This window comes from Ailuropoda melanoleuca, chromosome 15 (assembly GCF_002007445.2).
Source record: "Ailuropoda melanoleuca isolate Jingjing chromosome 15, ASM200744v2, whole genome shotgun sequence".
Taxonomy (NCBI): domain Eukaryota; kingdom Metazoa; phylum Chordata; class Mammalia; order Carnivora; family Ursidae; genus Ailuropoda; species Ailuropoda melanoleuca.
In genome coordinates, this window is record NC_048232.1 from 66,693,462 (window position 1) to 66,720,373 (window position 26,912).

At 37.0% G+C, this 26,912-nt stretch overlaps 1 protein-coding gene across 1 annotated transcript in view; it reads left to right on the forward strand.

The window, feature by feature from the left end:
- CFAP54 (cilia and flagella associated protein 54) overlaps positions 1 to 26,912 on the forward strand; it is a 211,608-nt gene that overhangs the window by 136,339 nt on the left and 48,357 nt on the right. Inside the window, exons 39-45 of the mRNA XM_034643671.1 lie at positions 3,837 to 3,992; positions 5,326 to 5,431; positions 6,348 to 6,441; positions 8,628 to 8,726; positions 9,262 to 9,403; positions 21,114 to 21,287; positions 22,699 to 22,919. Of these exons, the coding sequence (XP_034499562.1) occupies positions 3,837 to 3,992; positions 5,326 to 5,431; positions 6,348 to 6,441; positions 8,628 to 8,726; positions 9,262 to 9,403; positions 21,114 to 21,287; positions 22,699 to 22,919 (992 nt within the window). The remainder of the gene's footprint in view (positions 1 to 3,836; positions 3,993 to 5,325; positions 5,432 to 6,347; positions 6,442 to 8,627; positions 8,727 to 9,261; positions 9,404 to 21,113; positions 21,288 to 22,698; positions 22,920 to 26,912) is intronic.

Consider the following 26,912-nt stretch of genomic DNA (forward strand, 5'->3'; position numbering starts at 1 on the left):
ATTGAAATTATTCAAACTAGCCAATCCTAAATCTGCTTAGCCTGCTTACCCTAACCTAATTCTCCCTTCCTACAAAATCTAAAATAAAAGTTCTCATCCACATTTTCCCCTTTCTCCCTCTACCTCCTGACTTTTGTGCTTTTCTATATGGTTGGTATGTGCCCCATCCTCTTGGGAAGTGTAGCAAACTATCTTTTCAGTGGGCCTGTTGACCTCATCACACCTGAACAATAATAAAACCTACATTTTAAAACATTACCCTTCACCTCTTGGGGCCCATTTGCCTCCTGTACCCGTAGCTGCTCAGCTCAGGAGAAGCTGATGGTTGGACTAGAATGGAGAAGGGGGGAACAGAGGTGTGGTCAAACCATCATCTGTCCAGAATCTTCTCCCCAATGTCCCTTCTGCTTCTCCCCCTCATGATTATTGATTATTATTATATGATTCTCTGTTATCATCATCATCATCAGATATGAATTTTGCTATTTTGGGTAAATTGCATCACCTCTACATTGTTGAGTTTCCTAATTTATGAAATTCGGCTGGCCTAGCAGACCTCTAGAATTCCTTCCAGCAATCTGATCCCATGAGAGCTATTTTTGTGCATGTTTAGTCCACAATTTGTTGTATTATCAGTATATTCGATTGCTACAAGAGCTTAAAGCACAGATTGTGTTAAATTGTACAGACTGTGTTAAATCAAATGCATTCCCTGCTTTCATGACTTCCTAATCTTGAAGATGTGTCACCACTCAGTGACAATAGTGCCGCCGTTTTTTAGACTCACTTGAGGCAGAACAGCTTGCTTTCTGTTATATTATATTAAATACAGACTTAAAAAACAAAACCAAAAGCAGATTTTCTGTCAAAACAACATCAGTTTCACAACTTCTTTTTCACAGAGTTGATGTTTATTGGAAACAGGAGCACTTCAATATTATGAAGCATAAAATCATCTGATTTGATGCTTTCTTGACGGTTTTCCTCTATAGTGAGTGTATAGATTGCATCATAAGAATAGAGCCACTTAAATAGTTGTTTTTTCTTTGTGAAAGCCTCTGACAGAAAAAGGCATTTTGAGATTGTTTTTATAAAACCGAAAATAAACATCATGGTTATTTGAGATTATTTTTCCCCTTGATGACAAAACCTTGAACTTTCTCATAAGGTGAAAAAGTAGATTACTGATTGATTGTATAATAGGAGTGAAGAAAGTTGCAAGAATGATGCTGAGGAATGGGGATATAAGAGGGAGCCAGTCACCGTCTCTGCCCTCAGAGAGCCTGTTATCCAGTTAGGGGGACAGAGAAAGAAAACTGTCGGTAATTTCTATAACAAGTCTGTTCCTAATCTTCACAAAAATCTAGAAGGCAATTCAAGTACTTTTATTATATATTAATACTTTATTATATATAATATGTATTTCATATATGGTGTGTATGTGTATATATATATATGTATGTGTATATATATATACCTGCTTAAATTACATGAAGATACTTGTTATTGTTTTATATTAATTATATTTATATATTATCTGTATGTGTATATATATATATATATATATATATACCTGCTTAAATTACATGAAGATACTTGTTATTGTTTTATATTAATAAATAGCTGTGGTATAATTTGAAACAAGAAGTGAGACATATAAGAGCTGTGTTGAAATAAGAGGTTGTATTGGACAGGTGATGTTAGCATATCCTTGCCTGGGATCTACTCACAATTGGTCACTGTGGGGGTAAAGAGCACGGACTCTGGAGAAGGATTTCCTTGAGCAGGTCACTTTAACTCCTCTGTGCTTCAGTTTCCTCTCTCATAAAATGTGGTTAAGAAAAGTACCCATCTCACTGGCTTGTTGTGCGATGAAGCGACTGTGCTCCTTGTTAGAAGGGCGCCTAGTTTGTTCTAACAGCTTTGTAGGTGCTGGTGATTCTCACTGGTCCATGCCTGGCCTCCTTGCTCGCCTGGGAACACCCTGGAAGCAAGGCTCAGTTTCTTCACCTCCATCTTCTCATCAGTGTGCTACCAACCCGCCTTGTCCCCAGTCAAGGCTCCGTATTCTCCCTGGATAAGAGAGAAAGAAAGAGGGAGAGATACACTTTTCCCACCCTCCTTCCTTTTATTCCTCAACTAAAAATTTAAAAAGTTCTCAGTTTCTTGAAAGCTCTTTGTAGGGCATAGCATTTTGGAATTGAAAAATTTCAGAAGCCAAAGGGACATTAGATATTTTCTAGTTCTACTGCCTCATTTTTCAGAGGAGGACACTCAAGACCCAGGAGAAGTTGGGACTTGTTCAAGGCCTCAAGTGATGTGGTAGTACCAGTGACCGGCTCGGACCCAGCACTTCAGCTGGGACCCAGCAGCTGGATCATTCCGCAATCCGACACTACCTTTCTGCTTATATTTCTCCACTGTGCTGTTCAACTTTCCTCTTGATGAGTTTCCACCCCCTGCCTTCTACTCTTTATCCCAACATTTTCCTTTTTTTTTTTTTTAAAGATTTTATTTATTTATTCAACAGAGATAGAGACAGCCAGTGAGAGAGGGAACACAAGCAGGGGGAGTGGGAGAGGAAGAAGCAGGCTCATAGCGGAAGAGCCTGATGTTGGGGCTCGATCCCACAACGCCGGGATCACGCCCTGAGCCAAAGGCAGATGCTTAACCGCTGTGCCACCCAGGCGCCCCCCCAACATTTTCCTTTTTAAAAATTATCAAAAGACAAGGCAATCATCAGCTGCCAGCCCCAACAGCCACATTCTCTGGCAAGGTTTCCCTAACCTTTCTGGGGTCTGGGGGAAGGCCCCTGTAACCTGCCACCAAGTCGCCCTGTGCTTCCACTGTCACACAGTTGAGCACACAGTATTTTAATTGCCCCTCAGGCTATTCCCATTCCCCATTAAACACTGAGCTCCACGATCTGACTCTTGTCATAGTTTAGAGTGTGGGTCCTGGAGCCAGACTTGCCTCGGTTCTAATCACAGCCCTGCTACTTACTAGTCAAGTGACTTTGGGCAAATTACTTTGTGTAAATCTCACTGTCTCCGCTTTCTCCTATGTAAAGTGAGTGTACTAATGAAATCCGGCCGGAGTTGGGAGGATTACATGGGAAAATGCTTAAGTGCTGGGGCGTGTACCTGGATTGTAGAAAGCACCTAATAAACCTGAGCTCTTATTTTTCTCTTTTCTCATTTTTTTTTCCAGTCTCTCCATTTTATCCAGCACTCAGAAAATACATGCTAAATAGATATCTGTCTGTCTGCCTGTCTGTCTGTCTGTCTGTGAGGGCACACAGATTAAATCTAATGCCTCTTCAACAATACAACAGTCCTTCATTATGTTAAGTGATGATGGGACCACACAAGAAGTATAGCACATGGCCCTTATCCAAATGGCTTTTGCCATCTAGTTGCAATGACAAAATATGCATAGCAAGCAACCACTAATAGAGCTGAATAGAAACAAAATTACTGCCTATTAATATATGCAAATTTTTTATTGGGAACAATATAAAACTTCATAAAACTTCCAGATGTTTCCCTGCTAACAACCTCATTTTAGGAACACAGTTGTTTTGTAGAACATAATGAAATTTTAGAAATGAAAGAGACTTGAGAAATTATCCTTCATTTTAAAAATGAGAAAATGTCAAAATTTATCAAACTTGCAAAGGGCTACTGTTACAGTTCATTGGAATATCTGGGTATTGAGTTTTAAGAAAATATTTCTTAGATGCTAAAAAGTAAAGACTCCCAGAGTTCGTGACAGAACTGACTGTGAGAGAGGTCTGGTAACTTGGAGGCTTGTTATGAACAACCTGTTCCTTGTAGGACACACAGTGGCCAAACAAGTATACCAGACCAGTAAAAAGAAGGATCCCTCGAAGTGGTTGCCTGCCCTTCATCTTTTTGAAATAGCACTGAAACTCTGTCAGGTATCAGCAGTGGAAGAACCTGAGGTGGAAGCTGAAATTCTTTTTCAGAAAGGTAAGATGTACTTGGGGTCAGAACTATAATAAAATTTATGGAATTTTTTTTTCCTATTAACGATAGGCTTCTTGAAAACCTGGTCAGTGACTATAAAAAGCACAGACTTTACAAAGGGCTTAGTGATGCAAAGACCTCTGCCAGACTCAGTTTGAGACAAAGAGAACACTGCTTTTTTTAAGTTTATATCAAGAAGGGGGGGGAAGTACTGCTTCTTAGTGTCTTTTATAATTACAATTGACCCTACTTATGAAAAATTTCATGTTTGACTCAAAAATGTCATCATCAGCCAATTAGCTATAAATAATGTTTCTTAAATAATGCTTGGAAGACATTTTTTATTCATAACTTTATTCCTTAGCTAGGCATTTTAGTTAATTTCTATAAAAGATACATACCCATTTAAATTAAATAGCTATAGCACACCTATATTTATAACTTATGTACCATACGTATTTGCATAATACATTCATATAATTTTATGGTGGTTATTTTAGCCGTGAGAAGAGTGATGATGATGATTGCTATCATTTGTTGATCATCTACTAGATGTGAGGCACTGTAGTAATCAATATCTAACATCTCATATTGCTAATTCTTACAACAGCCCTACAGGATAGGCATGGCCAATCCTAGTTGACAGATAAGGAAAATGAGGTACAGTCTGGTTGAGTAACTTTCTCTAGGTCAGCAGCTACTAAATGATAGTACCCAGATGTGAACTTAACACTGGGAGGCTCTGTGCCCTATTCACATGCTGCATGAAAACTGTGAATCCTTTTTATAGTGATAAAAGATTTCCCTTTCTTGCCCTTTCGGCTATAGAAGTGCCATTCCAGTAAAGGCTGCAGCTCACCATGAGGCCTGAGAGCTGTGTGAGTCCTAAAGCATTTGCATCATTTGTGATTGTTTTCAAGTGTTTGTTGACTTTTTAGGATTTGTTTTAACAGAGATGTTTTCTATGATATCTGTAATACTAGACAGAGGAAAGAGGACATGGATGTAGACAAAGAAAATGAGCCCTACAGGAGAAAAAGAAAGTACAAAGTAAGGAAATAGAAAAATAAGATGGTAGAACATTTGTGTCTGGAAAGCCAAAGGAGGCTTCGACTCAATGTTGCTAACTAAAGGCAGGGTGAGCCTGGAGACTCTTGGGAAAGGAAGCAAAAGATCTTTCACTATTAGCTGACCGTACAGCAAAAACAACAGACAGATGGGAAGAGAGGACAGCATATCCAGTTTTCTGAAGTTCCAGCATGAAATATTTATTCTGAAGTTCTAAATGATAGAAAAAGGAGAAACCATTTTTGTATGTATTTTTTTATTCTTTCAGGCAAAATAGAACGTCAAATATTGATGGAAGAGAAATCTCCAAGTTCACAACTTGAGAGTTTATTTGAAGCTATACAGCTAAGCTTGAGAAATGATCAAAACTCAGGGTAAAAAAAAATCTTTCCATTATTATAACAATATATGTTTTGATTGAAGCCCCATGTTTTGGTAGTACATTGAACATTCAAGGCTGGGATGACTGGGAGACCCCTTCCCACTGCAGGACTTGTTTACTAGGGTCCATTGTCCAACAGGCTTACTGACTACCTTTTTATGATTATTGACCTTGGCTCTGACCCAAGGCCTTATTTTTAGTGATGGTTGATGATAACAGTTATCATGGTGGCATACTGGACTGTGAATTTGCATCTAGTCTTTACACACATAGAACTCCTGTCTGCCCCAGGATTCTAGCTGCCTCCCATGGATGTGAAATTGTAAAAGATTTATGTGGATGTTTACTCTGTCAGCAGGACCAGGGCTGACCAACTTAATTCTATATAGAAATCATCTTAAGATGGATTTTAAGCCAGCATTATTACAAGTGTACTATTTTAAATGGCCCCAACTGACAGGTTTGATAGCAGATACACAGACCTAACCCATACAAAATCACTACTTTCTGCATAATTCTGTGTGTCTCTTTCCATTTTAATTAGCGTAGGAAGATAGAGAGGTCTGGTTTGCAAGGCAGGTTCCTTCAGCCCCGATTTTCACTTCTTTCGTGCCCTGTGTGCTGGACTATTCTAGAACAGTTTTGATGCTGGGCTTCAGAGCAGTCATGTCTGGAGTGTTGCCAGCACAGGACAAGGTAGAATGTCTCTTCAAGAGCTTCCAATTTTAGTGGGGAGGAAGGTACTGATGTCTATGCCAACAGTGCTGTGAAAAGAAGGTGTGAGTTTGGTGGGACAGATACTGGTTTTGTCTATTTTTACCTTTCACTAGCTCAGAAATTGTGGAAAATGATGCAAAATGATTATGAATGGTGAAGCTATTAATAAGTACAATGTTATATAATTTTAGGTTGATAAGAGATGCCTACTTAGAAATGGCCCTATTATTTTTACATATGAGAAAGCCAAAAAACAAACTTTCAACATCACCATTAACATTTAAGGTAATAAACTATTTTATTAGAAATCTTAAGTTAGTTATCTTTGAACTTGCTATTTTGGTAACTCTGTGCTATAGAAATAATAAGACTGATTTTCCTGTATGACTTGGAGAAATTAATTCATTACTTTATAGTCACACTCATGTTCAGATACTCCTTTGGATATTTTATATAAGGTTCTGGAAATAGAGTTCATGTGGACACTTTTACCTGTTAAAATTTTATACATGAAATGTAGGTGTGTGATGAGTCCGTGTAATCAGGAAATTACAAGAAATGATATATTGGTTAAGCAGATGGAAAAGTAAGATTTTCATCACTGATACGGTGTACAAACAGATCACCTTTTGATAGAGTCATTCATTTATTCATCACATACCTGTTGAACATCTACTATGACCCAGACAATTATTCTGGAAGGGTATTAAACAGTGATTAAGACAAACTTAGTCCTTGTTCTCATGGAGCTTACCTTTCAGTAGAGGAAGACAGACAATGAACCAGTAAAGGAAGAAGCAAGAGGAAAAAAGGTGGGAGGGAGGGAGGGAAGAGAGGAAGGAGAGATGATTTAGGTGGTGAAATTGGTGATTAGGAGAGACCTCGGGTTGGTGGGACTGTTTATGACTCTGTTGGGGAAGACATGAGGCTCAAGGTGGGATTTGTTGGATGAGGAGGGAGCCATGCGAAGAGTTGCAGAGGCATGTTATCTGCATCACGCCTCTGTGTAGAACAGTGCTTCCAAACTAAGGGGCAGAAGCACGTCTGGAGATCCTGTGAAAATGCAGAATCGGATTTGGTTAAGTTGGGGTTGGGGTCTGAGGTTTGGCATTTCTAAGGAGCTCCAGGTTAATGCTGCTGCTGGCGTCTGGGGGCCACACTTGAATGACAGGGATCTAGACTGAGGGAGATCCTGTGGGCAGGATGTGGGTGCATTGGAGATATATGAGCCCAGGAACTTTTAGTTTTTACTTTTTAAATTTCAGTAGGCTTTTTATCATTCATCCCAACTTTGACCCACCAAGAGATTTTTTCTCTAATTTTTGAGATAGCATAGACATGACTTAAAACCTTTAGGCAAACAGGCTTTCAGTCAGTTGAATTATTCATGTGGTAGCTGCTTAGGTGGATACAGCAGCTATTATTTTATTTTTTATCAAAACGATTATGTAGAAAACTTACTTTTTATGGTGTGATAACATATTTATTTCTAGTAAGAGGAAACAAAAATCTTTGTTTCCATGGCAAGTAGCAATGCAAATTAATACGATGCTAGGATAATAATATATCTACCTTTTTGGCCTTTACTAGAAAAGTGTTTATAATTAAGAGCTTGAATAAGGTAAAATTTGAATGAAAAAAATAGCATAATTCCATACAATATCACATTATTTTTTGTGTGACATAATATAAATATTTTAGCAAGTCATACAATTACTAGAAGCACAGAAAACAGCGAAAGACAAATAAGAATTTATCCAGACACATTCAACCATTGAAATACCACATTAGAAGTTTGTTCTAATAAAGACAATGCTTTGTAAACCAGTAAAAGAAAACACTATTGTTTCACTTTTATGGAGAGTCCACAGAGCAGAGTGACCAGAGCCCTGGTCTGGGTTTGAATCCTAACTTCAAGACATACCAGCAGGGTGATTGGGGCCTTTCTAAGCCTAGTTTCCTCATCTGTGAGATGTGGAGATGAGGGTATTGAAAAGATGACAGCAAATACCTATCAAAAATCTTTAAGTGATGTTCTTATTTCTGACATCCTTACACACAATATATTCAACTTATCATTTTAAGTATATACTTTCCTTAAAATGCCCTTTGTGTTTATTTTGTTAAAAAATTAGAAAAGATGATAAAAACAATCACCCTTAAAACCCAGGATAACCACTGTTAATCATTTTCTCTGCTTGTATATACAGGGAGTATATGTGTGTACGTGTCCTTTTAAAAATAGGATCATACTTTGCATACTATTTTGTAACTTTCACTTTTCTTTCTTCAATATACTTTGAACATCTTTTCATGTCAATAGATACATATACATTATTATTTTTTATATTATTATTCTTAATGGCTACATAGTGTTCTACTGAAATGTTCTCTTCAGACGATGAGAAAATTTATCATGAAAATTCATGATATCTTTATCTTTATCATAATGCATGTGCTATATTTTTTAGGCTTCTACCAGAAGGCATAGTTCTATTAAAGAACCAATAGTAAATAAATTTGAAATGTACAGTTCACTGGCCTGGATTGTAATAAGAGCTGCTGCCCAGGTTGGTGTGATTTTTATTTAATCTTTTTCTTTACTGTCCTGTCTGTATCCTCTACCTGCCAGCTGTTAGGACAGCACAATGTATCTCTATGAGAGAAAGGAAAATTCACATTCTTTCAGATTTATGCTGATGATGTTTCTGGGGAAGATTAGAAATGCTCCTTATATACGTAATGTTTTTAATCTTTATTAGCCAGACCTGGCTTTGTTTGTTTCAGCTTTCCTTTGATGAAAGTATTGGCAGATACATATGTGCACATTTTGACATTTTGGTAAATATCTGTCAGAGCTAGGTGAGAGAGCCTATTTAAAGTTGCTCATACATTAATTAAATTGTCAACAGTAATGGTTTGTTTGACAATGATATAAACTACATGTTGGGGATCACATGTTGTTCTCCAGATTATCTTTATTTTTTCTTCCAATGTATATTGAATGTTATTTTATGAATTCACTTTTTCACGTTATTTACCTAATGGATAATCTATGAATCAGAAAGCTTACATTTATGGATTGTAATTCTGGATTCATTTTAGGTCAGTGAAGCTGTGTTGGAAATTAATCTACTTATTGGAAAGAAGAATGCTAGAACTGATAAAGTTAGCCAAGGGGCATTACCAAATATCCCAGAATTTGCCACTGTGGATCTTCTGTCTTCATACACAGATTATTTGCTTGGTATGTTTGAAATGTGTAGGTATTTTATAAAAACCTGATATATGCAATGTTTAATCAAGTTGCAAAGGTTTAATTGTGGTGATTTGTTGGGTTTTAGCTTAGAGAGGATAATGGTGTGAGGAACCTCAGGGAGAGGAGAGGGTTCTTAGGGCCTCGCTGCCAAAACAAAGGGACATCATTTCATTGTGCATATGTACATGTTACTCTGTCAGCTCCTGCGTTGCAGATGCAGGGCTCTGTGAAAAATGGTGTTCCCTTCTGTCTTGCTTCTTTTCCAGTTCACACATGTCAAATGAGGCCTTTTAAAAATATTTACTTGTGGGTCCTTTCCTGATCCTCTAAAATGTGTACTTGCTCTCATACTCTCATGTAGCTCTCTGTGCTTTTTCTTATATTTTAAATGTGTGTGTGTGTGTGTGTGTACATGGGTGTACACATTTTGAGTTCTTTCTCCATTAAACTATCATCAGCTTCCTGAGGGTAGGGACTTTATTTTGTTTGCTGCCCCGACCACAGAAAATCACACATTACTTCCACATTACAGGCATTCATATTTGTTAAATGAATTAATGAAGGAGAGGTTAGAATTTAAACTTGACCTCACTGCTATTTATTTTTTTCTCATTTAGGACTCCTTTGTTAGTTAGTAAACTATAATCAAAACCTCTAAGTCAGATGAACAGTGACATATTTAACATTCATTTATGTGTTTGTCCATTCATTCATTTGAAAAACATTCATTAAGTGCTCTTATGTACTGAGCACTTGGATGGGTTCTAAGAAGTAAGGTGCTAGAGTCTTACTTCCAGACTGACATTTCAGTAACAACCATAATTAATTTTCCTTGGCACTAGGTGAAGCATTGAGCCAAAGGGAATGAAGAGTGGTACTTGAACCTGGTGGGGGTGGGAGTGGTCTTCCTAAAGCCTCTGGAAAGATACTTGTGGGCAGCAGCTTACTCTGCTGAAGTGTTAAGTCAGCTTTAGCCAAAGGGTTAGTGTCTGACACCGTCCCCTTCCTTGGCTTTCTTCCTTTCCAACCTAAAAACGTATTGCCCGAGGTTAAACCATTAGATGGACTTTTTATGCTGAGGTGTCGTTTTCTTATTTTATTGCTTTATTGCCTGGAGGGATTTTGCTTCATCAATTTCATCTAAAATGCTGTATTAATCAGTTATTACCAAAATTATGGTGTATACCAAACAGCCCTAAAACTTAGTAGCTTACAACAAGAATTCATTCTTTGACTTGTCTCATGTATTCTGTTTCAGTCTGTACATTGATTCGGGTGTGATCCATGCACATTTGTTATGAAGCCCAGGCTGCAGAGGCCATGGCTGTCTGGGCCATGCTCTTCTCGTGGCGTGCACCACATCAAAGGGGCCAAGCTAAATCACAGAAGCACATTCAAGGCCTCTCTCCACACCACACCCCACTGATCATAGCAAACCAGATGGCCAAGTCCAACATCAGTGAGGAACGGAAATCTACTCTGCCTATAGAGAAAGGGAGAGGGGCATGAATGTGCTGAACGATAATCCAGACTACTATACATGACAAGTTCAGTCTATGGCTGGTAGTGACCTGAGGAGAATTCTGAGCCACTGTATGGAAAGACAGGAAAAGGTGTTCCAGTGATTTACTAATGTTGGCACCCATGGGCACATGCCGTGAGGAACAGCATCCCCTATCCAAATGATCTTAGTTGATCCAGCTGAGCAGGTAGTCTTCATCTTGGCTATGCTTGATGCTACAGCGTATGCTTTCTTTGTCTATTTTAGTAGTTTTCGTAACGTATTCCAATTTTAAGTTTCTATTTTGTACCATTAACACTCCTTTACTATTTTACCAAAATACTAATTTGAAATGACCAAATTTTGAAGTCCAGTCTATTTTGCATTTTGCCTTGCCTTAAGGATAATAGTTTTGCCCTCCAGTATTTCCCTAGCAGACTGATAATTAATTCATGTTGATGATTTCCCTTACTTCAGTATTTGGGTTGGAAGGAGGTACTGAATTCCCTCCAGATTGCTTCAAATACCCAGATGGTAGTGAGGTTCATGTTATAAGGAATTGCTAAAGGGCAACAGCAGCAAATAAAACTTGTTTGATTTTATTTGCTTTAGCATAAATTAGCATCCAGGAGAAAACCTGCTCAGTAATCTCACCTTCACTAGCATTGATCTGTACACGAGGTGGTGATCGATAGCCATTGTTGCTGTATGGAGAGCACTGTACCAGATAGTTACATGCAGGGGGAAGGAGTAGTTGTGGAACACATCAACGAAGTGAGTCTTGCCTTCCATGAGCTTCCAGTCATTGACAGTCAGAACAGGCATATACCTTGAAATTATATAAATGCATCTTTTAAGAGAACCATATTAATGGAGGCAGATTAAACTAAAGCTAGATACAGGCAGGATGGGCATGTGAGTTAATTAGGAGCATTTTCTTCCAGAAGAAGTATGTTGTAGGGGAGGTGTAAATAGACCAGAGATATGGGTAGCAGAGTGCAGAGAAAGCACATTTTCCCATCAGAGAACCATGATGACAGAATAGACTAGTCATGTGTATGGGTGCCAGAATAGATTAGTACGTGTACCAGAGAGCTACTGTATGATATCTGTAGGACAATAAGGTAACTGAGTGATTCAGCTGATCTGGTTTATCGAGGTTTCCCCTCCATTGTCTTATGGGAATAGAGAACCTGAAATGATGGTAATGATTCAGTGCAAAAAACATTTATTAGATGCCTACTTTGGGCCTACTTGTATTAAAATATACTTATTTTTTTGTCCTGATTTTCTTGGGACTTTAATATAAAAATTCAGCTAGGATAAAAATTGTTAAATTCTATAAGACACTTTGAATTTTAATTAACATTAACATTTAGTAACATTTAGGATTAGTGGTCCTGGATGCAGTCTCTGACAACTACATACACTTGGTATATAGAAAAACATAAATGTGTGTCATGCTAAAAGCTAATGTTGGTGAACCTATTGTCTGAATGTAGAAAGAGATCTGTAGAGCAGAACTAAGGATCACAGCTGACCTTTAATATATGCTCTGCCTCTTGAAAGAGAGAAAACCTTCCAGCCTGAAAAAGTATGATTTGTTCTTTTCTTACTGCCTTGCCCCTGGTTCAGAGACATGGGTCAATACCAACTAAAAACTGGGATGCCATTCCTATACCACCATGTTGATTTCTTCTAGTCTTCCGAGACACAATTGTCCATTGGTGGGGAGCTGGGGGAACACATTACATCTTCAAATTCCAAAATTATTATTCAATTTACGGATGAAAATGGAGGTAAATCATTTATGCTAATAACAGTGATGTGTGTGTGTGTGTGTGTGCACGTGTGCGTGTGCATGTGTGTGCACATGCTCTGTATCAGTTCAGAGTATAAGCAGTTGAGACAATCAGGGTATGATGAGAACCATCCTCAGTGAAGCAAAGCCATCCTGGCCCAATACCTGCAAGATTCTAGAAGTTTCACTGAGTGCTCTGCACTTTGATCACTTAAATTCGAGAAGGAACAGTCCCATGTCCAAGAGCAGAGCATACATTCTCCACCCTCTATTATTAGACACTAGGTGTGGAGAGATTCTTTATTCTATACTGAGTCAACAATGAAAAATAAGAAGTAACAGATGCAATAGAATGCTATCTTGAAGACTCAGAGGAAGACTGACACTTCAGGGAACCAAAGGAAATGTAGCAAAATTGTTTGGAACCTTCAGCAGTGCCCAAACAGTTGAAGACTGACACAACCAGAGAAAGCCATAATGCAGCAAGTGCTAGATAATAGTGGGACCAGTGACTTCTGGTGCTATGTGCTAGTGCTTTCTTATGTGATTTCATTTATCCTTTAGGAAGATTCCTTGAGAGTGTATTATGCACATATAGTAAATGAAGAAAAGACCTCAGAGAGGTTATGTAACTAGGATTATTTTCTACTGCTGTTACAAACCCTGATCTACCCAGTTCTAAAAGCTGTGCCCTTGATCACTGTGTTGGGTGTGAAAAGAAAGTATTACCAGGAAATCAAAGTGCAGAATTATGCATCACCCTTTTGGATTGAGCTGACATGAAAGATGCTTTTGCCCTCCCCAATCCAAACATATAACAAGGTTGGGTGACATAGAACCAAAATTGTTTTAACTTATACCTGAGCATGAAATCAGGAAAAGAAAATCTCAAGTTACCAAAGTAAAATGAGTGATTATAAGCAAGGGCTGAAGGTGAGGACCTCATCGGAGAGAGAACAGCTGGGGTTGGGACTTTGAATGCCTGGTCAAAGAGGACATCTGGAAGGAAGGCCCTGCCGGTAGGGAAGGTCAGAACCCAGCTAACTATATAGAACTGAGGTTCAGAGTGGACTTGTCTACAAATTGAGGACTAGAAACACGTTGCCCAGTCAGGGCCAAAAATGAGCCACTTGGGAAAAGTTGGAACCCCACCTGAGATTGTAAAGTTGGAATTCTCACCACCTGAAAAATGCAGGGAAATTAGCATAAATACTGGCCCAGAACCAGTGACACCCCTGCATCTCTGGCTGTGGCTAGAGGGAAACCATTGCAATGGGATACACCTCCCACCAAAGTTCTGAAGATAAATGTATAGTGCAGGTTATACCTGGACAAATTCTGGCATCACTTTTGGATTATAAAGACAAAGAAAATAATAGTAAGTATTCAATCAGAAAAAGTGGCCTTTCTATAAAGAAAGAAAAATTGAACTGGTATTAATTTTCTCCTGTGACATTAAAGACCAGATGACATTGGTCAAATATGTACAGAGGTTCCTTTTTTTCTTTTAATTTAGTTCAATTTTTTACATAGGTAATTTATTCTCAAGAATCAAAACTCCAAAGGGGCACCTGGTGGCTTAGTCAGTTGAATGTCCTATTCTTGGTTTCAGCTCAGGCCATGATCTCAGGGTCGTGGGATTGAGCCCTGCGTCGGGCTTTGCACTCAGCTCAGAGTCTGCTTCAGATTCTCTCTCCCTCTCCTTCCCCCACTTTCTCTCTCTCTCTCCTTTGTCTCTCAAATAAATAAATAAAATCTTTAAAAAATAAAAATAGTAAATAGTCAAAAGACATCCAAGGGCGTGGAGGGGAAGTCTTCCTTTCACCTCCTCTGCAAGTAACTGGGTCCTCTGCAATTGGTGTTGTCATTGTATTGGTGTCCTAGTCCTGCTACAAGAAACAACCACAGTTTAGTGGCTTAAAACAACACAAGGTATATCTTCCAGTTCAGGAGGTCAGAAGTCTAAAATAAGTCTCACTGGGGTAAAATTAAGGTGTGGGCAGAACTACATCCCTCTGGAGGCTTTAGGGGAGAACCTGTTTTGGCCAGAATGCTAGCTTGTATGAAAGTAGGTTCGCAAATACCACTTTTTTTTTGGTTTACATTGTCCCAGTACACATTTGCCCATTCTTTTATTTTCAGCCTTTCTAAATAATCTTATTTTAAGTATGCCTCTTCAATAGAACACGGAGTTGGGTTTTCTTTGTTTTAGAACTTGATAGTATTTTACTTTTTGGTAATAGGCAACTTTAGCCAATTTAAATTAATTGACATGAAGGGTATGTTCGGCATTATTTTGTATCATTTTATGATATGTATATAATAAACTAGGAAACAAAAACAATAAAATAATTTCAGGGAAAAAACAATAAGCTATTAGCCAACTTATTTAGGAAAATTAATTACAGTAAAAAAGAGATAAATGATAAGAGGAAGGTAATCACTGCTATTGAGAAATTAAACTATTTGAGTTTTTTTCTGTTTAACTTGAAGCAAATAAATTTTAAAAACTTTGTAAAATGCAGGCGCCTGGGTGGCTCAGTCGGTGAAGCGTCTGCCTTCAGCTCAGGTCATGATCCCGGGGTCCTGGGATCGAGCCCCCCATTAGGCTCCCTGCTCAGTGGGGATCCTGCTCCTCCCTCTCTCCCTACCTGCTCCTCCCCCTGCCTGTGCTCTCTCTGTCAAATAAATAAATAAAATCTTTAAAAAAATTTTTGTAAAATGTATAATTTTGTAGAAAAATATAATTTACCCAAATTTACTTCAAAATTCATTATATTAAAAATTGGGCAAATCTATTATTTTAGAAGAAATAAAGTTACATTAGAAATTAATACTGAAGTTTATTACCTAATTTTAAAAGAACAGTAATAAATCCATTAGAAGTTGGCATAAATAACATTAAAAATCTCTTTAATGTCTGGCTTAATAAAATAGCTGGACTCTCACACCTACTTCTGCAGTCAGCCTGTTAGAGCATAATGATTTCGGTGAAATATGTGAAGAAAATCCAGCTTCACACAGATATGTAGATAGAAAGTGGAGGACTATTTTAAGAGCTTTTTCAGGTAATTGTGGACATTATTCTTTGGTACCAAACCAACACTGATAAGTGGTACTTTCTTAAAGGTCAGTTCCAATGTAGACTATGAAACAATATCATTGAACCTTTTTTACTGTTACATTAAAACACATTAGTCTTCAATCTGAATGGATCTTTTACTTATGCATGATTTTGTAATATCATGCATCAGATATTTGGAAAATAGTGGCTCCCTGGGTTATGCAGGACTTCTAGGTGTTGGTACAATTCACTGGACAATTTTTTAAAAATCAGATTTTTAAAATACCACCACCATTCTTATCAGAAAAGTCTAAGTATTGGGAAGCCCATGGTGACATATACAAATTTTCCAAAATTTTAAATTTTTACTTAAAAATTTGAATTTTATCTTTGGCAGTAAATACTGTCAGTTATTTTCCTTGAAGACCTACTACTTTATGGAAGACCTACTACTTTATGGAAGGTGTTTGCCATACACCTAAGTTCGGAAAACACTTTGTCTTCTCAGTTGTTCTTTTATGTAAAAATGGTGTTCCATGGTGAGGGGCAGGAGGGGGTGTGGGGAGCAGTGCATTCCATTTGCAACTGAATCACAAGTGCTTTTCCTTAAGACAGCCATTGTGTATTTCAGTATGCAGCAAAAAAAAATTTTTAAATTTGAATTCAAGTCAGTTAACATATAATAGTATTGGTTTCAGGAGTAGAATTTAGTGATTCATCACTTACATAAACACCCAGTGCTCATCACAAGTGCCCTCCTTAATGCCCTTCACCCATTTAGCCCAACCCTCCTCCCGTCTCCACCTCCCCTCCAGCAACCCTCAGTTTGTTCTCTGTAGTTTAGAGTCTCTTATGGTTTGTTTCCCTCTCTGTTTTTATCTTATTTTATTTTTCCTTCTTTCTTGAATTCCACACATGAGTGAAATCATATGGTATTTGACTTTCTTTGACTGACTTATTTCACTTAGCATAATACACTCTAGTTCCACCTACATCATTGCAAATGGCAAGATTACATTCTTTTTGATGCCTGAGTAGAAACATTTTATGTGTTCTTCCCATTTCATCACACAAATTATGAAAAATGATGTGTACTTGAGGGTCAGTAGTTAATAATTTTAATTTTGCTGCTTTATCAGGGACATTCTTTTCTTTCTTTTTTTTTTTTAAAGATTTTATTTATTTGACAGAGATAGAGACAGCCAGCGAGAGAGGGAATACAAGCAGGGGGAGTGGGAGAGGAAGAAAGGCTCATAGTGGAGGAGCCTGATGTGGGGCTCGATCCCATAACGCTGGGATCATGCCCTGAGCCGAAGGCAGATATCAGGGACATTCTTAAGTGAAACTGGCATTTTAATTAATATATTCATTTTACTATGAGTGCATGGCAGTGAAGAAAGCAAGAACTACTAGTACAGTTTGATGTCACTGCTTCTGAGGTTCATGTGAAGGAACCATGATCTTATTTATCATTCCTTTTGCACCATGAATGCACATGTCAACAGAGTTATTCCAGGATAAACCACTGAATTCAGAAAGATTATTCAGCATTTTGCATATTTCAGTTGCATTATTGCTAATCGTTCACAGACAAGGAGATCTTCTTTCAATAGTTGGTGCTGATACTTTAGACAAATCCAAGCAAAACTGCATGACCAACAGTGTCTGTAGATGTGAGCATTTGTAAGGCAAAAATACAATTCTGCAGACGTGTTACTGAATTCATGTGTGCATTTACATCTTGAATTCAACAAGTTATTTTATTATTGGAAAGTACTACAATTTTTTTTACTGATTTTTTTAACCAGTGCAAGTTATTGCAAACAGGACATTGAGGTCTTAGACTTCAGAATATGTATTCAGCAATGTCAACTTCTTAGTTCCTAGGCTTTTGTGTGCATTTCTCTAGCCAACACAATATGATAACCTACTCTATATGGTGCTTCACTGACTTTTTCATTTGTAGTTTGAAAAGCCGTAACAACGAATTTTTTTTTTTTTGGGTTTAAAGAGCTCATCACACGTTCAAAATGTATATGTGTTTCTTTTTCTTTAAACTCTGAACAATTGGTCTTAAGATGCTTCAACTTAACTGGCACAATAATACTGTTTTAAAAATGTGCAACTCACCATTGCTATGTCTTTCTGAGATTTACATCTTAGTATTATCCTCTGCGTCCTTTGTATCCTCTACCTGGTGACAACTACTTCGGGCACAATGCCATGCATCTTGTAGTTTGGGGTTTTAGCTCTTTCCTGATTTATTGAAAATAGAATTTGTGTTTTTGTTACTTGTTTTTTGTGTTGTTTTGGGATGATTTCCAGGAGAAGGGGACATGCCAATACTATATGGACACATTTGCTGGAAGTCACCACAATAATATTTTATTGTGTTATAACATAAATATGGAAAATCACACAAATCATGAAGATACAGTTTCATTCAATGTCATAACGGAAGTGCCTGTATAACCATCATGGATCAAAAATAGAACAAATCCAGTACCCTAGAAGTCTACATCATCCACACTTCCACTGCCTACCAATTGCCTTTTTTCCCAGCTTTATTGAGATATAATTGGTATATAACATTGTGTAAGTTTAAAGTGTACAATGTAATGACTTATATATGTATACATTGTGGAATAACTACCACAATAAGGTTAGTCAACACATCTTAACCTCCCTGCTTTCTGATTTTTAATACATGAAATAGCTTTGCCACCTGATTTTTGTGTAAGTGAAGTTGTATAGTCTATATTCTTTTGTATCTGTCTTCTTTTGTTCCACACTATGTTTGCGTATTTCATTCTTTGATGGATATGGTAATAATTTATTATCCATTCTACTGTTGATAAATATTTGGGGGTTATCAGAAATGATGCTTCTATGAATACACTTGTATATTACATTGTTGTGCACAGAGGTACACATTTTTATGTATATACCAAGGAATAGAATTGCTGGGTCATACATAGGTATATATATTTTCAACTTTAGTACTATCAAGAAGTTCCTCAAAGGGGTTTGAATTTAAATTTTACCTTGATGACTAAAAAGGTAGGACACTATTATACACAATATTGGCTTTTGCTTAGTCTTTTTTGGGAACTCCTTATTCAAGAATCATGCTCAGTTTTCTTGGGAGTTTTCTGTCTTTTTCTTAGAAATGTGGTGAGATTCTTTCAGTATTCTGGATATGACCATTTTCTAGAGTGTATGTATTACAAATATCTTTTACGCCCTCCGTGCTTTGCCTTTTCATTCTGCTAGTGGTACCTTTTGATTATACAAAATTCATAATTATAATCTTGTCTAATTTATAAATCTTTTCTTTTATGGTTTATGCTTTTTGTGTTCAGTTTTAGAAATCTTTTTCTATGCAAAAGTCATAAAATACCCTCCTATCTTTACCATCTTTTTTTTTTTTTTTTTACTTTTCACATTAGGATCTGCAATTCATCTAGAATCTACTCTTGTATATGGTGTGAGGCTGAAGTCAAGATTAATTTTTTTTCCATATGGTATACAGTCAACCCAGAACCATGTGTTAAAAAGACCAACCTTCCTCACAATATTGCAGTGTCACATCTGTTATAAATCAAGTGCCCAAATATGTGGAGTGAGAGAGAAAGGGAGAGGGAAAGGCAGAAAGAGACCAAAAGAGAGAGAGAATCAATATGAGAAATAAATATAAGACTATTTTGCAAGACCACAAGGAGAGATGAGTGTTCACACTGAAAAGGCCTACTACATACCAAGCAGCATGAATGAAAAAGACCTGGGCCTAGATGCCAAACAATATTTTTAATCACCACAAATAATGAGGAATTCATTAAAAACATTACAGAGTAGGGAAGATGGTCAAACACAGGAATGAGTATTTGACTAGCATCCAGCTTCTCCCCAGCAACGACAGATACTAGAAAGCAGTAGAATAAGGCCTTTGAAGTTTTAAGGAAAAATAAATTTCAACCAAACTCATATATTTAGCTAGGTCTTTGTAAGGATTCAAATGATTTTCTTTTCTTAGATGGTGAACTTTTTAAAAGTAAGTTACAAGCAAATGTACCTCAGCACACAAAGTTCACAAACTAAGAAAAAATGTGAGATAGGGAAAAAAAAGTGAAGGAAGGAAGGAAAAGAGGAAGGAAATGGGACTAGGGAGAGTTTTGCACAGTATTCCAAAGTACTGGGAATATTCTGTTTGCTAAACTGGGTGGAAAGAGCATGGGGATTCATCTTAATATCCAAGAAAACATACATAAACCATTAACCATAAAAGATTCTATTCATCTTTCTTCCTTTCCTTCCCAGAGGCAGCCACTATCCTAATAAAATACTGTGTGTGTGTGTAGGTACACATAAATAATACAAAATATTACCCTGGGTTTTTTTTTTTTCAAATTTATACAAATGATACTCTGTGTATCATTTGGAACCTGCTTGTTAACTTGTATATGTTGTCATGATCTATCCAGGCTCCTACCGTGCCCATTTTAAAGATGAGAAAATTAAAACCCAGGAAGTGAAAAGCCCAGAGAAACCTACAGTGTACAGAGATTCAAAGTCATGTACTTGTGAGAAGTACATCTGGAATTTGAACTGTGACACTACACTATATACCTCTGCCTTTTAGATCTAAGTAATTCATTTTATTGCCAGCAAATGAATAGACATCTGTTTATTTTTCCAAGTTTCCTTTTTTTTTTGATATTGCAACAATGGTGTCATGAATGTCTTCCACGAGAGTCCTTGTACACTTATACCACTTATATGAGTATCTGCAGTTTAAATTGTATGAGATCCTGCCAAACTGTTTTCCTAAGTAGTTGCTCTCACAAGTAGTGTATGAGCATACATTTCCTCACATTATTATCACTATTTATTATTTTCAGATTTTAGTATTTATCAATTACTGAGGGATGGGAAATAGTATTTCACTTTAATTTGCATTTTTCTGATTTTTAGAGATACTAAAATTTTGGCTATTTGGGTCTCCTTTTCTACGAATTGACTGTTGAAATTCTTTGCCCACTTTCTGTTGGACTTTGACTTTTTCTTTATTGATTGGTGCATGGTGTTGTACATATTTGAGAAAAACAGTTCATACGTGTTCTAAATATTTTTTCTCAATCGTTTGTCTTTTAACTTTGTGTGTGGTGTCTTTTGTGATACAAAAATGTTTTATAATCAAATGTAGTCCCATGTGTCACTCTTTCCTTTATAGGTTGAGCTTTCTTCCCCCCCATATGGTTATTTTTCAAGGAAAGCATAATATTTGTCTTACAAACTTTTTTCACTTACCATTATTATTATTTTTTATTTTTAGATAACTACCAAGTGGTCTTCTCGACTGCCTATACATGCTCTTATCAAAGTGATGATGTGTGCCACGACACAGATGCTAGAAAAGAACCTCAGACTAAAATGGATATTACATGGATTCTTCTACTGCGCTACTATATTCATCTGCAAAGGATTAATAATATGAGCAAACTGCTAGGTAGGTTTTTGATGCGTTAAGAAAGAACACATTTTTTCCCAGTTCTTGTTTAAGTCATGTTTCTTATTTGGGAATTTTAAAATGCTTTTGACATCTTTTGGAGTGAACTCTCATCAGAATATGAAAATTTCAGGGGCTCTTAACCTGAGATACACAGATCTTTGGGTAGAATAGTATTTCAACATCACCGACTTCCTTTGACATTCTATATATTTTATTTCCCGTATTTAAAAATGTTATTGTAAGGATGCATCCAGAGGCTTCCCAAGACTGCCAAAGTGGCCCATGGCTCAAAACAGTTAAGAATCAGAGTGATCATAATGTGACAGCTTATAAAATGAACATGATGAAATTTTGACTTTAAGAAGAGAATGTTCCAGTATTCAGTACGTAGAAGAGGAGAATTACAGGACTTCAGCTAAGATATATAACTCCATTGAGTTGTTTTGTTTAGTTTTTTGTTATATCATCAATGCTGTCTGAAGAACATCCAGAAAAACTGGTATAATCTGCTTCACATCAGTCCCTCTTGTGTTTGTGACAATGTATGTTGTGTTTTATCTGCGCCCTTGAAATTGGTGATTTCATGTTGTTCATCAGTGCAAATAGTTGGAAAAGACAGGTTGACCCGTGTCAGGGCCCAGTGATGGAGAAGCCAGCAGGGCAAATAGACTGAGTCACAGAGTGACTAAGCACGGTTAGCAGTGGGATAGACAAGCATGCCGAAAGGTGTCAGGTGTAAAAGGTACATCATGAGAAGGGCAAGAATAAAAGAAATTCCATAGCAAAGGGTGTGGACATTAGCCAGTACAGCTCTTCCTGAAACTCATGAGACTTGCTCAGCCCACTGTCACGACAGCCCAAAGTGCCAGGGATTCCGCACATATTAATGAGGTAGGGAACTGGTAGATAACACTCCAGCTTCCCAGTTCCAGACAGTTCTACGTGTTATTTTTCAGAAGGTCCTCAGCAGAACTAAGCCCTTATTATCCAAAGCTATAGCCCATCCATTAACTCACTCACTATTGGCTCTTCTAGCCATCACACTTTGTTCAGTCTCTCACTTATGCTCCTTGAGATCACTTTTCAAATCAATTACCTGCACCTAAGTTCTTGCTTTAAGATCTTTGTTGGGGTAAGTCCCAAATAAGATGAATACATAGAATATTTTGCATTGTCAAGACTTAGAACCTAAAGCAATATCTTCACACCCTTCTGAAATTTTCTTCATTCCTGTGACACAAAGCAATTCCTTTCATGTATAAGCTTAAAAACAGAGGAATTACATGGGCAGCCGATAGCTGAGGTGGTGTGATTTACAGGGACAACAGTTAATGAGCAAATACCAACAATACTGAGACTGTTCTGTTATCTAACGTAATTCTAAATTAATGTATTTTTCTTCCCTAAGCATCTTCAAAGCCAGGATCTGGAATTTCATTGCCAGATGATACACTTCTCACATCCCTTTTCAACTCTGGGCTTATTTTGCGCCAAAAGGAAATGCATTTTTTCCTTAAAAGATTTTTACAGCTGTATTCTTCCTCTTGTATTGATGAATTTCCAAAAGAACTGTGTCAAGGATTGGAAAATACACTGTTTTCAGAAAAAATCTCCCATGACTCAGTCAAGGTACTGTTTTCAAACATTATATATTTTGGAAAACTTCTTAGAATCATTGTTATATTTCTGAAGGAAGCACAATTGAGAAAACGCAAATGGACATAGTGTATTATAAATTTCCAATATGTATTTATAAAATGAATAAATCAAGTCATTTGCATTGAATTCTTTCCAAACAAAAAAAAATATCAGTCTTTTGTTTTGAATTATCTTGACTTTGGTCTTCACCATATAGTGCTTTCATTTTTATGATTATGGACTTGCCCATACCAGACATGTCTATATTTCTAAGCCCAGAGAAGTAACCTGAAAATGTGACTTCTTCCAAATTGAGAACCTGTGCTTATTTTATCCTGCTAGATTGTTGGGTAGGTAATACTATTTTTTTTAAATCACTATTTTGAACAAAAGAGTGAGGTGATTATTAATAAAGTGTAATTTTAAAAAGTAGTGGGAAGACCTACTAAGAGATATTTAAGAATTCATTTAAAGAAGTGATTCTGAGTTATGGAGTTGCTCTCAGGTCAGTGTCCGCCCCCCCCCAACATGGGAGGATTTTTTTAATTAGTTCCCAGATGCTGGGGTATTGGCATGCCTAATACTCAACACCCCTATCTTGCCCAGATTATAAATCATTTGAGAAATAAAAGAGTTTAAGAGTTTGGGATTAAAAAAATACCCAATCTTATGAGTTCTAATGTTGACATTGCAGGGTATGGTTTATATTTACTGGCAAATGGTGTTCCTAAAAGTAAATAGCAAAGTAGACAGATTTTGCCAATCTAGCTGTGTTTGTTTGCTTGCTTGCTTGTTTTGGTCATTACAGGCCCCCTTAAAATCTGTATGGACAAGGACCCCTTTAAAATCGGTCTCATGAAGGAGCAGAGAATATTCACTCCCTACAAACCATTCTCTCCCAAGAAGAAAGAGCATATCCCAACATTTCTTTTTTCCCCAGTTGACCAATCAAGTAGCTCTCCAGGGGAGGGGAACGAGAGGAGGCAGAAAGGCCAGGAATGTACTGTAAATGTCTGGCCCTCTGCAGGGAAGGAAGTAGCAGGAGTGGGATGAAATCATTTCCATCTAACACCAGATCCCGAATCACCCCTCCAGAAACTGTGACTCCCTGTGAGGATTACTGCCACATATCCCAGATGCCTTAGGTACTCTAAGAAGCAGAGAAGGAGAAGGTGGAGAACTATAGTCTTGTGAATGTGTTCTCGTGACTATTTTGTATGAGTCTGGAAACTAATAGGTGTGATTTCTTAAATACTGTTCCGAAGGGAGCTCTGCTTGCATATTTTAGTATTAAGGGCAGCCTACCATTACCCATCTCCTAAGCATGATGCTCTGAACATAGGACCTTGAATACATTGTAAATATCTGTGACATTTCTAATGGCAGCAATGTTATCAAAGACTGTTGTACCCTGTTTGCTCTTTTTTAAAAAAAATATAATTAGTGTAACACTCTCCCAGAATAATCAGCTCTGGAGATCACTGTCGCTCGCCTGACAGGTGCAAGCCACCTAATCATGTGTTCGTTTCACTGGGGTAGACAGCTAACGAGCATAGAGCCTTTTGGATTTTTTTTAAAAAAATAACTGCAAGCTTGGCTGATTTTTATAATAACGTTTTTGAGCTTTTAATCACTCAGGAGGCTATTTCAATCAAACTCTTTCCATAATTTGATACTTAATCCTACTTTTCCTCCACAAAGAAGTAGATGTCTTTCCAGAGCGATCATTGCTAGGCTCCAGGCTCATCAGTGTGTGCGTCTGCATGTTGTTAGGTCTACCGAAGCTCTGTGGTAGAAAAACAAAGGTGCCAAATAAATTACATTAAAAATTCCAAGGGAAAAAAAGATATGATTAAAATGATGCACAATGCTGGGTTATTCATGTTTAGACTTGTCATAAGGTCAAATATTTGACTAGTGTAAAGTGATTTGTTGTTTATAGGACCATGGCAAACAAGAATTCTCCTGGTAGGTCTGTTGTTTTATTCCTTCCAAAGAATAAATCAAACATATAGAAAATATTCAGTGTATGGTTCATCAATTAGCATATGTACTTAATTCCACTAGCAACTAGATTTTTTTGTTTTTTAATTTAATTTTATTTTTTTAAAGATTTTATTTATTTATTTGACAGAGAGAGAGGCAGCAAAAGAGGGAACACAAGCAGGGGGAGTGGAAGAGGGAGAGGCAGGCTTCCTGCCAAACAGGGAGCCCGATGTGGGGCTTGATCCCAGGACTCTGGGATCATGACCTGAGCCGAAGGCAGATGCTTAACCGACTGAGCCACCCAGGAGCCCCATAGATTTTGTTTTTTAAAAGATAATGGAAAATTAAATGCCTATTTTGATATTGAATTTTGTTGCAATTTACCATTATTAGACCATCATGTTAGTAAATGCTGTATATACTGAAATAGTAAATATTTGCTTATTATTTTTCTCTTCTTAGTTATTAAATATGAATTCTTATTAAATAGTTGTCAGAAACTCTGAAAGGCACTCAGATATGAAAAAATATGAGAAATTATTTTTTGAATCAATTATTTACCTGAATTAATCTTAGTTTAGCATTTTTAAGTGATTTTTTAAACCTAATAGTCATGTTTATTGTTTATTTTGGTCATGCTTTTAGTATCATAGTGCTAATAAATGAGGATTCTGGCTTATAATATCCTTTTATGATGAGAGTCTGTAGACATTTTTGAGAAGTTTTCATCTTTAATATTACCTTTCAGTCATGACATATTTTTTCTTTTATCAGTAGACAACTTGAAAGGTCAGAGTCTTTATTTCTCTTTTTATCTTATTTTGAAAACTCTCATTGACAGTCTTATATTATATCTTGAATAAGCTCAGAAATAATGGGAGGTACAAAGCCTTACAGAAACACCAGGCATTTCTTACTGGCCACTTACGTGTTCCCCTTCATCATCAAGCCTTAAGACACCTTAGATGTCAAAAGTTCAATAGAAGAATTGCTTCCCAACTACCATGCTATAATCTTGGGAATAACAACAAGTTAATTTTGAAAATAGTTTGCACTCCATTAAGGAAGGTCCTTTTCAGATTTGAGGTATTATTATCACTATTATTATCTCTCTGTTATCTGTTATTTTTTTGATAGCAACCATGCTTTGCTTTCTGAGCTACTTTTAAAAAACTGAATAATTTATGAAATTGCCAACTACATTCTACACATTTATGTTTCCTAAAAACTCCTGATTCAGGGACCTGGTTCCACCAAAGCTAGGCCCAGATTTACCAAGACTGAATTTACAAATCAGCCCTGTTCATGTAAAGAAGGAATGAGAGCAATTGATTTTAATATTTTACAGCAAAAACTGTGTCTTATTTTGTATATGACACTGCAAAAAATGCTGTCGGAAAGTAGATATTATTTATAATCATACCTTCAGTTTATTCACCACTGAATAAACAAGAAAAGAAGGAGATGTTCTTAGAATCTGAGGTGATCTTGAGACTGAAATGATAGCATTGACATTTTCCTCTCTAGATCTTTACTGTGGGAGAGTCACCAAAGTAGAAGACGTCTGTTGAGTCCCATGGATTTTTTTTTCTTTTTTAAAAGATTTATTTATTTATTTTAGAGAGAGAGAGAGAGAGAGCATGAGCAGGAGGGGCAGAGGGAAAGAGAGAGAGAGAGAGAGACTCTCAAGCAGACTTTGAGCTGAGCCTGACGCAGGGCTCTCGATCTCAACACCCTGAGATCATGACCTGAGCCAAAACCAAGAGTTGGACGCCTAACCAACTGCACTACCCAGGCACCCTGAGTTCCATGGATTTTGAAACATATTTTTTCTGTAGGAGAATCTTTTCTGGTAATCGGGGACAGTTTTGAAAGCTACACCCATAAAACAAACTAAGACAATTCCCAGAGTTTTATAATGTAGCCAAGACTGAATGGATATTGAATGAAAGTTTTAAATATTGAATGAATTTATTATTACCAGCAATTAAACTGTTT